Genomic DNA, 14,659 nt, shown 5'->3' with positions numbered 1-14,659 from the left:
AAATAGCTGACACAAAAGCACCATTGTTTAAAAAGCATTGACAACCATTTCAGTGAAGCGTAATTTGCATCACCTAAAGCAGCTAGCTGAAGCCCTTCTGCATCAACCTGACTGTCTAGAAACCGAGCAGCATTCAGACTTTTTGAAGCCATTTTTCTGTGTCATGTACAAAGGGGATAAAAAAGATGCTTATTCGGAGAATGACATCAAATGCTTAGCAGTCACTGTCGCTGAAAACAAACAACAACAAAAAATCCACTGTTAAGCAGACAGAAAATAAATGGATGTAGGGCTCATGCTCTTTTATCTTAAATACACATAGCATTTATGCATTGCCAGGTGTTTACTCATTCAGATAAGATAACAGTTTTAATGAGAAATATTAATGTGAGAACACAAGTGAGGCAATTTATTTTCTACCCTGGATTACTGGTAAAGATATGATGAAAAGCATTTTGCACAGTAAATATGAAATTAGGGATGTGAAGGCATGAAGGATCAACAACAACATAAGACAAACACGAAATTTACAGAGGCATAAGATCGCGCAACACGCACTTAATAATTCGATATGGAAAGAAAAAAAATCCAGTGCCACACTGAGCGTTTTGTCTGTGGGGTTTAAATAAAACCGCTACAGATAACGCTCACCTATTGTTTAATAAATCATGAACATGCAGCCTAGTTTTTCTGATTGACTAATATGATCCTAGAGGCAAAAACTATTTCAATAATCATCTGCAAAAAGTAATTTTGATACAGTGTAAACATCTTGCAGGCACTGTCGGGCATTCAGGCATAATTATTTGGATGTGTTTTTTTACCCGATATCTGTGAGAGTCAGACAATAGCTGAACAGTCTGAGTAACATAGAGCGATTGATTTCCACTGTAGGGTTATCAATCCAAATAAAGCTTTAGCAATCAAATTAGTTATTTAGAAAGTTATGGAAAAAAAGCACTAAACACTTTAAACAAAAAAAAAGTGATATAAAAAGCTTGTTGGAATATTGATAGCAGCTACAAGACTCACAGTCTGAGCTTTAATGAGTGTCCAGGAATGGAGAGAGAAAAAAAAAGCAGCTAACACCTATAAGAGATATGGTCCAGGTCACTCGCCTGTTGATTTAAATGCCAGCAAGTGGGTGATGCCCGAGTTTGATTGCTGGTTGGGTGCTGGCTTCTCTAGCTGAGATGGAGCTGGGAGCTGACGGGTGCAGTGCTGCAAGCTTCCGGTTAGACACATTTAATGGCACAGCAACCGAGGCAGTGGCACAGGCTAGGACAATCTGTTATTAACACAACCCGGCCGATAAAATAGTTGACAGGAAATGAACCGGTCCAGTGCACAAAACTGGGGGTGGGAGTATTGGAGGTGACGTTGTGCACGACCAGCTGTGTGACCCTGTGTGATTCTTGTCTAACTTCAAAGCAGAAAGAGATGTGTTGAATTGAAATGTCTTTGATGGCATGATAAATCTACAATATTGTACCAGGCATATGGCAAAATGTCTCATATTAAATTTGAACAGACTTTTTGCAGTTCCAAATTGCAGAGGGATTAAACACTATAATTTATATTCAGATTGAATATTCAGAAGTATATCATAGTGAACGTGATTGTAAATCCATACGCAGACACCCGAGATGAAAAGTGTTCACCCTCCTTTTAGGAGACGGCAAGTCCTGATTGAATCCTGATGATGCTGCCATGTATGCTATATGGTCAGGAGTCTAAATGGTAGACAGGGCTTTCCTCTGAGTTTGTTGCGCTGCCTTCTGATGCGGCATTTTGAAAAGATACGGTTAACTGCCTCGACTATCTCGGAGGAAATACGTTGTCTTTATTCTACCTAGTTGTTGGCTGTCATATGATGGATGGGAGCTGGCTGGAAATTAGCAGGGGAGCAAATTGGGAGAAAAATGGGAAAAACACACATACTTGTATGTTGAAATATGAATCATTTATTCATTAATTATTAAACTAATAAACACTCAGTGAGCTTAAATATTTTTTTTGTTTTTGTAATTCCCACTCAGGGTTGTTGTACGTTTGGAGAAGGAATACACCCTGCATGAGATCCCAGTTCATCACAGGTCAGCAAAGTCACAAATCCAGTATTGGTATTTATGAGGTAGGAGGAAACCTTAAATATCTGGAAGAAACCCACGCTGTCACAAGGAGAAATAAACATCATTTGCAGCATAGGACGTTGAGATCCCGAGGCGAACTGCTGACCCACCAGGGTAAATAAAATAAAATGAGGCAAACACACAAAACTCATTAGGAATCAATTGTATTTGATTTCTTATTGTTCTAATTAATGGCTCTCATTATTAGAAACAATAACCTCTATGTGGCAATGAGCAATTGTTCTTTTTTTTTGGTACATAACCATTTCAGTAATATACTATACATTTGTCTAGAAACAACTGTCAACAAGTCAAGTTCCTAAAATAAACAATATTTTGTCTTCTTTCCTAAACTTACAGAGAATCCCATTCCGTTACATACAGTATGCATTTTCGAGAATGCTGTTGGACTCGGCAAACAGCGAGAAACAACGGTAAAAATATTACATTTTGAAATCACTCTGACCTTCGGATTATTTGTGCTTTGGCAGAGAACAAGAGTAATGTGCATCGGTTCAGTGTGAAACTCCAACTTGTAGACCAGCCCAGGTTGGGAGTCCAGCTCGGAAATGCGAAAGCCTATTCCTTTCAGTGCAAATGATAGTCAGTGAGATCATCTCCTCTTACAGTACTACAGTTCCAGGTTCAGTTCCTGGAGAAAATGGAATGCTTTTTTCCCCACCAACATTTGACATAATCACACTCCATTTCAAAACATAATTCACTATAGTACTGATAGCTATGAATACCTGCAACCCAAATTTCGGGTGCAAAGTAAACACTTTATATTTCCCCCTCATTATAAAGATGTACTGTAGGTTTCACATCATTAGAGTCGGAACTGAGCTTCTTAAGGTCCTTCTTTAAGAAAATGAAAATCACAGAATATTGCTACACTGATAATTAAAACCACTGGAAACCATCTATGAATTGGTCACCTACAATGATCGAGTCAAAGAAGTGAAATCTGACCAGAGTGACAAGGAGAGGGAGAGAGAGAGGTGTGCACATGCATTGATGTAGTGAGGGAGTGTTAAGGCTATTGCCACTCCAGAGCTTCAATGCCAACAGATGTGGCATACATAATGTGGCGAAGGCACCTTGTTGAGTCAGAGTGCCTTCTGTAATAAAGAGTTTCTACTGTATATTCCATATGGTTGTGAGCAGGAGAGAGATGATGATGATGATGATATGGAATAAGTGAGAATGAGAAGGGGGGGGAGGAGAGCTAACGGAGAGATTTCACACTTCAGTGTCAGCACTGGTAATCCTGGGGCAGTAAGAGTGTGAGGTGATGGAGCACAGAATGAAGGCGTGTGCAAGGGAGGTAAGAGTCTCCTGTATTTCTGAGCTCCGACATCAGCCGCTTTGGATGTACTTCTTGATGACCACACAGCCGTGCCTGAAGAGTGGGCATGGCATGCTCTGCTGCAGTGTCCAGGCATTGGCGCAGGGGTCGAAAGCCTCCATGTTGCCCAGCGCTGGCCCCTCACTGCTCACGATGCCTCCTGTAGCATAGATCTTTCCATCCAAAATCACAGCACTGCTCGAAACAGAAAAAACAGAGCAATGTATGAGTGTAAAGGAAATCCTTCAGGATCTTCAAGATGCAAGATGTCAGCTAGATGAGCGAGGACGATTCTGTTCTCATCTTTGCTACCACTTTTTTTCCACGCTTAAAAAAAAAAAAAAAAAAAAAGGCACGGCATGGATACGGATACACCACCCTGGAAAGAATAAATCACTCACTTCCTAATCTCCAGCTTTTGCAGTGTTCATTTCACACTTTCTGCATGCCTCTGAATGCTAATGTAGAAAACTCTCAGCACTGTGACTGGAACCGACATGCCATTTCTGGGACCCATGCAGTATATGTAGCGCAAACACACAGCAGAAGTTCGGAGAGAAGTGCACGCATGCGGATGCACACCAACATACACACATACACACACACACACGGTTATGTTTTGGAGATGCAGAGAACAAGCAATTGTTCTGCGGCTCATCCACGCTTCATCTGCCACTGAGCTAATTACTCTCTCTGCTGTGAATACCAATCAGTGCAGGAGACAGATGCAACCCAAAGCTTAACCCAAGGGACTAGAAATGAATCCTTATGAGTGCAAAGTGTTTCCATCTCTTTCTTTAATTTTTTTTTTTTTTAGCAAAGCAATTTGCATCCTTATCATTCTGCTTCTGGTTTATTTTTCTACACCAATGTCAATATTTCCGACTCAAAATGAAAATGTGGAGAACTGATACAGGACAAAAACGGCTATATATTTTTGTTCAAGTGCAATGTGGAAACAAGCCAGCATAAGTGCCTTTGTGTTATGACAGGGAACAGCCTTGGAGCTGGAGGATGAAAATGTTTTCGAGCACTTGGACTTTCGCAATATCATCTTACGCACAAATCAGCAGAGAAAGCTGTGGATATGGACGAGACTGTTAAAAGTGCCTCAACGGCGTGAAAGACAGTCAAGTGCATGTGAGGGGATTTGGTGCTTTTAAAAACTACTTTTAATACAGCTTTTTTTTACTTTTCCAGACTCAGAGAGGCAGTTAGCTGTAATGGATGCTCTCAAGTTCGTAGCGCTCCACGGCAAAAACACAATGACCCAGTGAGGTGGAGAGCTGCATTACATTTATGAAACGCACGAGATTTTTAGCAACACTGGGTTTACTGGCAGAATGAGTAAACGGACGATGTCCGCTAAAAAAGCTGTCGGGACAGATGTTACAGACATTGATGCGTGAGAATAGGTGTGAACTGCGGGTAGGTCATATTGACTGTGGGTCAGCCTGAACTCATTACCTGCAGAACTGCCTCGAGTGGTTCATGTTGGGGCCGGCTTTGATGTTGCCTTTCTCGGGGTCATAGATGGTCGTGGCTCTGGCATATGCTCCACCAAGGATGAAGATAAAACCATTGAGTGTTACAGCTGGAGCATACTTGTTATCTGTAATACACACACATGACAGAGAGCGAGAAAGAGAAAATCTTACTAGATACATTATAAGAAAGTTAAGTCTGGAATCACACACTTCAGGGAGTGCTATCTTAAGAAAACATTAACAACCAAGTAAAAACAGCAAGTCATGCAGCGTTCTATTCCTCTTATAGCACAGCAACTTATCAACGATTACAATTTAATATATTATAATTAAAAAATACTTTCAAACTTTACACTGTTGATATGGAAAATCTGTAAACCATGTTAGTCCCTACTATCATTTATAGTAGTATAATTATAATTAGCTTCTCTCTTGAAGTTAACACTGTATCACCCAAAAAGCTGACAGCTTAGCGCGAAATCCCGAAGATTTTGTTGTGAATATTGTCTAGTCAATGTACAGTATGGTAACAGTGGAAGCTTTTCAAACTTTTTTAAGTTTTCCACATTATGCGTCTTAAAATGGGTGGTCAATGGTAGATTGAGTGCTGCAGTGATACAGTAGTTGCCTTTCTGTCTTTCTGTAAGGCTCTCCCATCTCCACAAGGGAACTCTGGATCTCATTTATAATCACTGTTGGGTTCTTGGTTACCTCTTTGACCGAGCCCCTTCACCCCCCCCCCCTGGATTTTTTTTCGAATCCTTCTGTGATCTGTCTCATGACATATGCCTATCTTACAGATAGTTCTCGTGACTCCATGGCTTTGTTTTTACTCTAACATGCACCATTTGAATCTTGAATTGAATTTACATAGACAGGTAGCGGTAGAAGGTTTTGATTCCCAACAGCTCTGTGTGTGTCCTACAGTCCAAAGACTTGCAGAATAGGCTAAGTGGCATTCCCAAATTGCCCCACAGTGTGTGAATTGGTGTGTGAGTGTGTGTGCATGTGTGCCCCATGATAGACTGACACACTGCCCAGGATGTACCCCGCCTCAAGCCCCAAGTCTTCTGGGATAGGCTCCAGACTTCCCGCATCTCTGTACAGCAGAAAGTAGTATAGAAAATGAATGAATGAATTCAGTTTGGCACATCTGGACTCCAACCAAGGACCAATGATTGGAGCAGGATGCACCAGAGCGCAATACAAAGGGATACATACTGTATGTAAATTTAACATTTCAGTCTTTTTTTTTTTTTTTTTTAGTATTTTAAAATAAATTAACGAAACACTCCAAACACATGCTTATAATTTGTCATTGAAAAGTATCTTGTGTAGAATGAAGATACAAAAAAATTTCTATCTATTTTGTAGTAGGGCTGCTACAACAAATCGATAAAATCGATAAAAATCAATTACTAAAAGCGCTGGCAACGAATTTCATAATCGATTCGTTGTGTCGCACGACGAGAAGACATTTGATTATTTAAAAAAAATTAGTTGAGCGCGGATCGGAGTGAACACACTCGGTCTCGCGCACTGATGCTAGCAGAGTTCAGACAGGACGGAGCAAAAATAAAAAAAAAACGAGCAGAGGTAGAGGAAAGATACATGGTGGAGGCTGCTGGGTCTTAGTGCGCGTCTCTTATTGGTATAATCAACATCCGCGCACACGTGTACTGTTTTCTATAACACTGTGACTACATGTGTGTGCGCGTAAAACATATTTTATTTTGTGTCTGTATGCGTGTGTGTACAGCGCGTGTGTAAAGCAAAAGCAAGTCTCATTAGAGACGTTAAAAATCCAATTTCTCTTTCTGCTCAAGACTTAGCCTGCTCTTTTCCTGCTGTGTGTGTGTGTGTGTGTGTGTGTCTGTGCGCGCGTGTCATTAGACACCGTGCCACACAAACACACACACACAGTCTCCTCCTACTTTTACCTTCACACACACACACACACACTCTTTCTCTGTGCTCTTCCCATAAGCACTGCTCTGTTGTAATATTTTTTTAAAGGTAAAGAGCAGGTTAATTTGTTTTATTTTTACTTTACAGCAGTGATTTTGTTAGTGTGTTTTTAAAAATTTATTTGGTTTTCGAGTGTTTTGGAATACGAGCCGCTTCCGAATGAATTATACTCATAATCCAAGGTTTTACCGTATACCTGTATATTTGGCAGATATAAAGCATACATGTGTATGTCTTTTGTTAGTCCATTTTTATTTTATTAATATTATAACAGCTCAAGGAGCAACATGTTTGTGCACTTTCTAAAGATTATAGTTCTGTTTTTGAATAAAGGGCTGGAAATGAATGGTTTTCTTGTTTTTTTGTGGGTTTTATCCGATTAATCGATTAATCTGAAAAATAATCTACAGCTTAATCGATTATTAAAATAATGGTTAGTTGCAGCCCTGGAATGTAGACACCTTGAAAGGCTCTGAAAAATGAATATTAATCATAACTTACTCGAAGTAAACTTATTATTTTAGTATGCTAAACTAATGTGTGACCTATTTGTTCTCTAGCAGCTTCAATGTGTTCCAGACGTTCTGTCTCCTAGAACAAGGCCAGGGTAACTCTGCGCGTGGAGTATAAACATTGTATTATAGTTTTCCCGACAAAAGCCTTCAGCTTTACATGTTCTGAACAGTAGACTTAAAATGCATAATGGTATAAGCTAAAGTTGATAAATGTTGTAAATGTGGGTACACATAAGAACAAGACTAGATATGTAAGTTGTGAGGCATGAGGTGGCTCTCTCAGATAATGTGCGGTGTCGGTGAAGGGAAGAGTGTCTACTCCCGGGTGCTCTGATTTCATGATCTGTGGGCATTAAATAAATGTTCACTGAGCACATCATTGAGTCTTGACTTACAGGAGTGGATTTCTACAGCAACTGTCCCATGCCGGAAAACTTCTAAAGCACTGACACTAAAGATTCTTTAAATAAATATAGTCTTTAAATAAAACTCTCCAACCAGCAAGCTTAACTTTGACACATTTTTGATAAATACCAACACATTTTTGACAATCTGTTTATTATTAGGCTTAGATTACGAGGAACATCCAGGTCATGGTGAATGAGTCGTTGGTTTGAATTACAGCTAGAAGAAGTACTGTAGCACACATGCTGGTATATAAGATTTAACATCATCTGACCAATCAGATTGGAGAATTTAAAAACACTGTGGCTTAAACAAAATTATTCCGTCTATACGCAATTACATGAAATAATTCCTTAGAGAACTGTGAACATCAAAAGCCATTACCCAAAGTACTACTCTGTCAGCTCATGCTTCCTTATTATGTCATTTAAAACAGGATTACTATTGACCCCATCAAAGCTCAGTTTAGTGGCCAAAGAGAACATTCATTATGTGCAATGTCCTTCATCTCGCTGTCCACGTTCAGCAAATGGAAAAGAAGCGAATGTGTTCTGAAATGCTGCATGTGGACATGTTGATCATCAGTACAAAACCTGCTACATATTTTGCTGGACTGGATACAATTCACTTCTGTATGTTAGAGTAAATAGGCAAGGGTAAAGCACATGAATAATTGATGAGGGTGGGAAAATAATTGAATTACAATCACACTCTCCAAAACAGCTGCGATTTCAAAATTACTCTTTGGAGCGAAGTGAATCTTGTATAGTTAATTACATTGCGTGGCCTCCTGTTTGTGAAATCGAGGCTCCGGAGGTGAAATCTGTATTCTGTACAATATAAAAAGTCAGCAAACAGAACAGCAGGATTCAGCATTCGAAGAGCTGAAGGATTAGCAATGTAGAGACGAACGCGGTGCACGACGCAGTGTTTCGCTCTTAATAAGGTAAACACTGGATTCAACTCGTTTGTGAGGATGCAGTGTTGCAGATCTCCACGGCTCCAAGTGTTTTTGGCTTTTGGCCCAGCAGCAGTTGTGCATAAGCCTACTGGTGTAATCTGCTTTGACACACATCTCTCTGCTTGACCGCACGTGAGTGGAAGCTGTCACCAGGAAATTACAAAAAAAAAACATAAGCATGTGTACGTGTGTGTGTGTGTGTGTGTGTGTGAGAGAGAGAGAAAGAGTTTGTGTGTGTGTTCACGCACTCAGCCCATACAACAGTCTCGGCACGGTATGGCAACCACAGTAGGGTGGTAAACTTCACTTCTAAACGAGTCTCTCTGGAGTCTCCCTCTCCCAAGTCCCCCACATTCCACCCCACCACCTTCCCACAACACACACACTCACTCACTGATAACAAAGCTCCTCTAGGCTATACATGCTGTCTCATACTTTCACAGTTCAACAAAGTTTTGAGTCTCTCAGGAAGCCGGCTGTGTGATGCTGCCATTTCCCCGCTCTGTGGCACATGTGGTAGAGCTAGCTGTAGGCAGTGTGGCTCAGCAGCAGGTTTATTAACATTTTAAACATATAACATTTGCCAGGTCTGCATGGGCACCTCCGAAGGCACTGTTCCGTCTTACCCTGACGCACAAGTGCACCAGCGGGTATGAAAACCGGTCACTTCTCCATGGAAGATACAGCTGTTTCTGGGCAATGTTGGCAGGGGACATGAGTGAGGGCACGCTGGATATTAAAAAAGATCATCAACTTTTTGCATTCGGTGGAACCCACAGTCATAAAACAACTTATTTACCGCTGTGGAATATAACTGGGGTCAGAACCTGCTCGGTCTACTCAACTGACTTAATGAGTATGTCTAATAATGTTACAGGATATAATATAGCTATCATAGACTGTGTTGCAAAATTTTGAGTAAATCTCTCTCTCTCTCTCTTTTTTTTTTTATTCCCCCCACCCGATGATCTCCCTAACTCAATCGTGTCCAATTCCTTCCTGTCACTTAGGGGCTCCCACATTAAGCTACTACTATCACTCAGTTGGGAGGGCAAAGACTATCACATGTTTCCTCTAAACCATTTTTTCCCAACTGCTCGCTCATGCACCATTGGGGGCGGCGTAACACACTCGGACGACAGCGCTATTCTCTCCCTCCGTTTGCCTAAGCTCACAGATGCCCCTGATTGGCTTTAGAGCTGCGATTAATGTGGGAGCACAAAGTACCTCTCATCCCTCCCCTCTGAGTGAGCTCGGCCAATCAGATCTCTTTAGACCTCCAACTGCGAGAGGTTACAGCATCACCCGAGAATCAAACTTGTGATCTCCGGATTATAGGGCAAGCACTTTACCACTGCGACCACTCAGAGGCCCCTGCCTCCCCAAAATTAACAGTAGGCAGCATTCTCACTGAGTGAAACATTAGGCAGTGTCGTCTCCACGTGAGAAAACGGGTATGTCAGGCTGAACTTATAGCTACTGAAACCTGGAATCAGACAGGAGAGTGTCTGCAGTGGCTGTGCATAAAACAGGAAGAAGTAAGGGCTGCCAATACATTGGAGCATGAAGAGCGTACGCGAGTTGACCATACACACTATTCACAGGTAGCACGCAGGCGTCAGGATATGTACGAGGGCGGAGGTAGTGGATAAACTTCTTGTACACGCAAACCAATAGGCAGCGCATACACAGGCAGAATTAAGAGCTGGCAAACTTCAGCGAGTTCACCACACACTCTATTCGCAGGTAATGGTAGTGTTGTGTATGTCAGGCCAAGATCACATTTAAAGCATTTTATAGATGGGTGTAACCAACACATTTAAAAGGAAAAAACATTGGCGAAAAAATGGATGTCAGGCTGAGCTCATAGCAACTGAAACCCCATGTAAACAGCGCAGCGCATACGACAGACAGAAGAAAAGGTTGCTGAAACGTTGAAGCAGCGTGAAGAGCGGCACACGAGTTGATTGCACACTCCATTAGCAGGTAATGGTAGCTTGCAGGTGTTAGGATCTGCATGCGAGCGGAGTCCAGGGTACAAACAACTATTTCATGTGCATATTTGGTGAGTGTTAAGGAGGGGACAAACATTCTTCATTGTAAGGGTAAGGTGCTCGTTCCCTGCATTACTAATTCACAGCCAGTATTGTTATTACTGAGCTTGGATACAAACACCATTTTCACTTCCTTTATTTGGGCATAAAAGAAGACTGACTACATGTGACTGACAACCAATCAAACGAATGATAGAGTCCAATATAATGAATAATAATAGATAGGTTTCAGGTGTGATGGAGCGATAGAGCATAATAGTGACCTGTCATCATAGTCGTCATCATATTTATCATTATTGTGAAATATGTGGACATTTTTGTGGACACCTCACCATCATAACAATATGTCACCTGAACATCACATTCCAGATTTATCTGTTGTAAAAAACCCCCCTAGACTTTAAAGCGTAGCTGCACAGATCCTAAGTGACCCATATATCATGGGTCAGACCTACACTGGATCTCTGAAACATTTTGACTGACTTGAGTGATGAAATAACATGTATTTCTTTTGGGATTTTTTTTTTTTTTTTTGTATTTCTGCTTGAACACAATAAGATATTGTATAATCATAGTGATTTGTCAGAATAAATACGGATAGCAATAAATTAATTGCAAACAACTATTGTGCTTCCTGTAAACGGCCTCGGTTAGCCCAGTCTTCCTGTGGCTTCATTACAACACATTTTAGAGGTGAACCAGATTATTTGCAATTTTAATATGGCTGCCAAAAGTTCTTTCAAGGTTTCTCTTTGCTGTCTGTGAGTTTGGTTGGAACTTACGAAAACTATTCACCACCAGCAAGTTTCCAGATATAAATATATGCAACAACTTCCATATAAGGAAATAAGAAATAAGCCCTCACTTAGCTCAATTCAGGGAAGAAATGATTTCATCGACCCTGCTGAATGCTTTCGATATTAGATTGCATGTCTAAGGCTTCATCGCATTATCAGTAGTTATAGATAATGACATTTACGCAGACCACGCATGTCAGACTGAAAGCTTTAGTATCCTGACTTAAAAACTGAAATTCACAAGTTATTTGTAGCAGGTTTTTGTTACCACTCGAGGCGAGTTTATAAGGAAGAAGAAGCCACTGCAATTTGCCATCACTCATCTGACATGGGTCATCCATTTGTCTTCACTCAGCTAGAAAGTTTAACTGAGAGTGGTTAAACTCGGCCTTGTATCCATGCCAGTAAACAGTGACAAGTCAAAAGCACTTTGTACAGCAAGCGGATGTTGTTTTGAACACTAAACTAACAAGTTTTTATCAACTGAATTAAATGATTGAGGGTTAGATGAAAACTGAGAGCTTGTTTAAATCATTTCAGAAAAGCATAAACTGCTCAACAAATACACTTTTTTTCTAAAAGCAAACACTGTAGCAAGTCTGTATATAACTTAAATCATAACATTTGAACTGAACAGTATGAATATAAGCTCTACATCGTTTATAGAATAGTAATACAAACGTGTGGGAATATATCATGATGTTTTCACAAAAGAAATCTGTCTTCCATGCAATGTCTTTCCAGAGAACCTAAATTCTTCAAATTTCCCAGGTGAGCAAGCAACTATACGCTCATAGAACCCCATGCCTTTGGCATTCGAATGACCTCCCTAATGAGGTACAATGGGCTGTGAGAATTTGCCAGTTCAACCACAAGGCCATTAGTTGGGTCAGATACCGATGTTTGGTGAGAAGGCCTGGGGTGCCGTAACCATTTCATTTCTAGACAGTCAAGCTCTTCTGTACTAATCTCGGCAAACCATGGTTTCATAGGGTTTGCAGAAGCACTGGATCATGTTTGGGTCTTTTAGATTAAAATAGCATTGTTACAGATTTAAAATACATTCTAGATAATTGTAGAAGATAAGTGTGTGATGGTCATGTGTCCATAAATGTTTGGCCATATAATGAATGACCAGGTAGCTTTAAGTAAAGCTCCATCTGTAGCTCAGTGCTGAGCAGAGCACTGTGAGATTAAAATTTTATTTTTTTACCCAAGATTTATTACTAATAATGGTTATTTGATGGGGAAAACACCAAGGGTGCAAAATAATCTCGTTTTTGACTTGTTTTGCAAGATTACACAGATTTTTAAAACGACTGACTAGCTCAAAAAATATATATATATATATATATTTTTTTTAATAATGCCATAAACTGTTAACAGGAAGCATTTATATATATATATATATATATATATATATATATATATATATATATATATATATATATATATATATAAAAACAAGTCATATACTAAATTTGCTCAGCATAATGTTTAATAGAATTGGGTTTTTCACAGTGAGGAGATATTGATATTTGGGCCTGACAATTTCTAATATTTAACGTTAATATAATTGTCATAAAAATAATTACCATTCATTCATTCATCCTGCTACATACATTAGGGGACTAAAGCCACTGGCTGAGGTTTAACCTTAATAACATGACTCTAATACACAAAAGACTTTTAGACAAATGTTCCTCATAAACTCAGTTCACAACAAATTTTCAAATTTAAACCTTTTAAAAACTACCAGCACTGGCACAAAGCAATACCATTCTAGCAGTTTCAGGCCTGAAACACATCATTGATTGTATATATTCAAGCATATTTGTACCACTTGACACCAGCAGAAGCCTTTGAGCAAAAATAAACATAGCATTTTTTCATAAGACAGAAGTCTATGGTATTGGTAATGTGGGGGAAAATATGGTTATAAAAAATTTAATATTTGAGTTTTTCACTTAAGAGTGATTTCAATAAAGTCTAATTCAGCAGGAACAGAGTTGTAATTCAGGAACTGTGTAGTAATATGAGTGTGTGTGTGTGTGTGTTTGTGTGTTTCTTTACTGCGTATTAGGGCTGATATTATTTCTCTTTCCCTGGCTCAAAGTCATGCTCCTGTGTAAACGCTTTTTTTTCCTTCTTCTTCTTTTTAACTGAAGTAATCTAACACTGGTAGGATTCGCTCATGTGCTGGTTTAACCTTTTACAGAATTCACACTTCACTTGTCAGACTGTGCTGTTATTTACATTCCATTAGTCACGCCAGCCATATTAATGGTTCGCAACTTGGATACTGTCTGTAAGTGCTGTTATGGCAAACCTGTCCTTGTAAAATTCCATCCTCATTTATGAATAAATATTGCTTTGTGCTTACCTACACCCGTGTCATCTCTCACTTATCCACAGTAGGTTAGCCATTTACTGAGATATAATATATACGTTTGTTGATGGCTGGATTAAAAGCTGTAAAAAAATATATTGTTCATCTTTTGTAATCATCTAAGTGACAGTGGATTGTGCAATTCCACAAAAAGACCATTAGAAAAAATAAAGGCATGCCGTGAATTTTAAAAACACATTTTCACATCTATAAATGGAAACGTCTACTTTTTCAGACACTAAAATATGTATAGCTACACAGTGCAAAAATCTGTGTATCCTCACAGCCTGATGAATTATTCAATCCGTCCCAAGATATATATCCGTAAAGCTGCCTAACTTGAAATTCATGCCGTTTGAGAAAAAAACGTGAAGCTGGGTAGTGAGATACCTCATCCACGGCCAATAAAAACTTGTTAAATGTTCCTTACAACCAGTTGTTAACCTTGATCTGGCCTCTATCAGCAGGTTTTGTAGCAGCTTGCTTGCTCGCGGGTATACCTGTGATTTTATAGATTGTTGTGTCTCAGCTCAGTGTGTTCATGTCATAGCTAGTCAGGAACACTTCGGACTGAGTGTTTCTTATGGAACATACATTATCTTG

General features: G+C 39.6%; 1 protein-coding gene across 2 annotated transcripts in view; it reads right to left on the bottom strand.

The window, feature by feature from the left end:
• Positions 1 to 2,280: 2,280 nt before the first annotated feature.
• Positions 2,281 to 14,659, bottom strand: part of LOC128535291 (kelch-like protein 29) — a 107,995-nt gene continuing 95,616 nt past the window's right edge. For both annotated transcript variants that reach the window (XM_053509163.1, XM_053509165.1), the window contains exons 13-14: positions 4,948 to 5,092; positions 2,281 to 3,675 (exon numbers count right to left, since the gene is read on the bottom strand). In XM_053509163.1, the coding sequence (XP_053365138.1) occupies positions 3,492 to 3,675; positions 4,948 to 5,092 (329 nt within the window). In that variant the 3' untranslated portion in view covers positions 2,281 to 3,491. The remainder of the gene's footprint in view (positions 3,676 to 4,947; positions 5,093 to 14,659) is intronic.

The sequence above is a fragment of the Clarias gariepinus genome, chromosome 13, assembly GCF_024256425.1.
Source record: "Clarias gariepinus isolate MV-2021 ecotype Netherlands chromosome 13, CGAR_prim_01v2, whole genome shotgun sequence".
Classification (NCBI taxonomy): Eukaryota; Metazoa; Chordata; class Actinopteri; order Siluriformes; family Clariidae; genus Clarias; species Clarias gariepinus.
The sequence above is the reverse complement of the archived record's forward strand: the minus strand, read 5'-3'. Positions and strand labels throughout refer to the sequence as shown.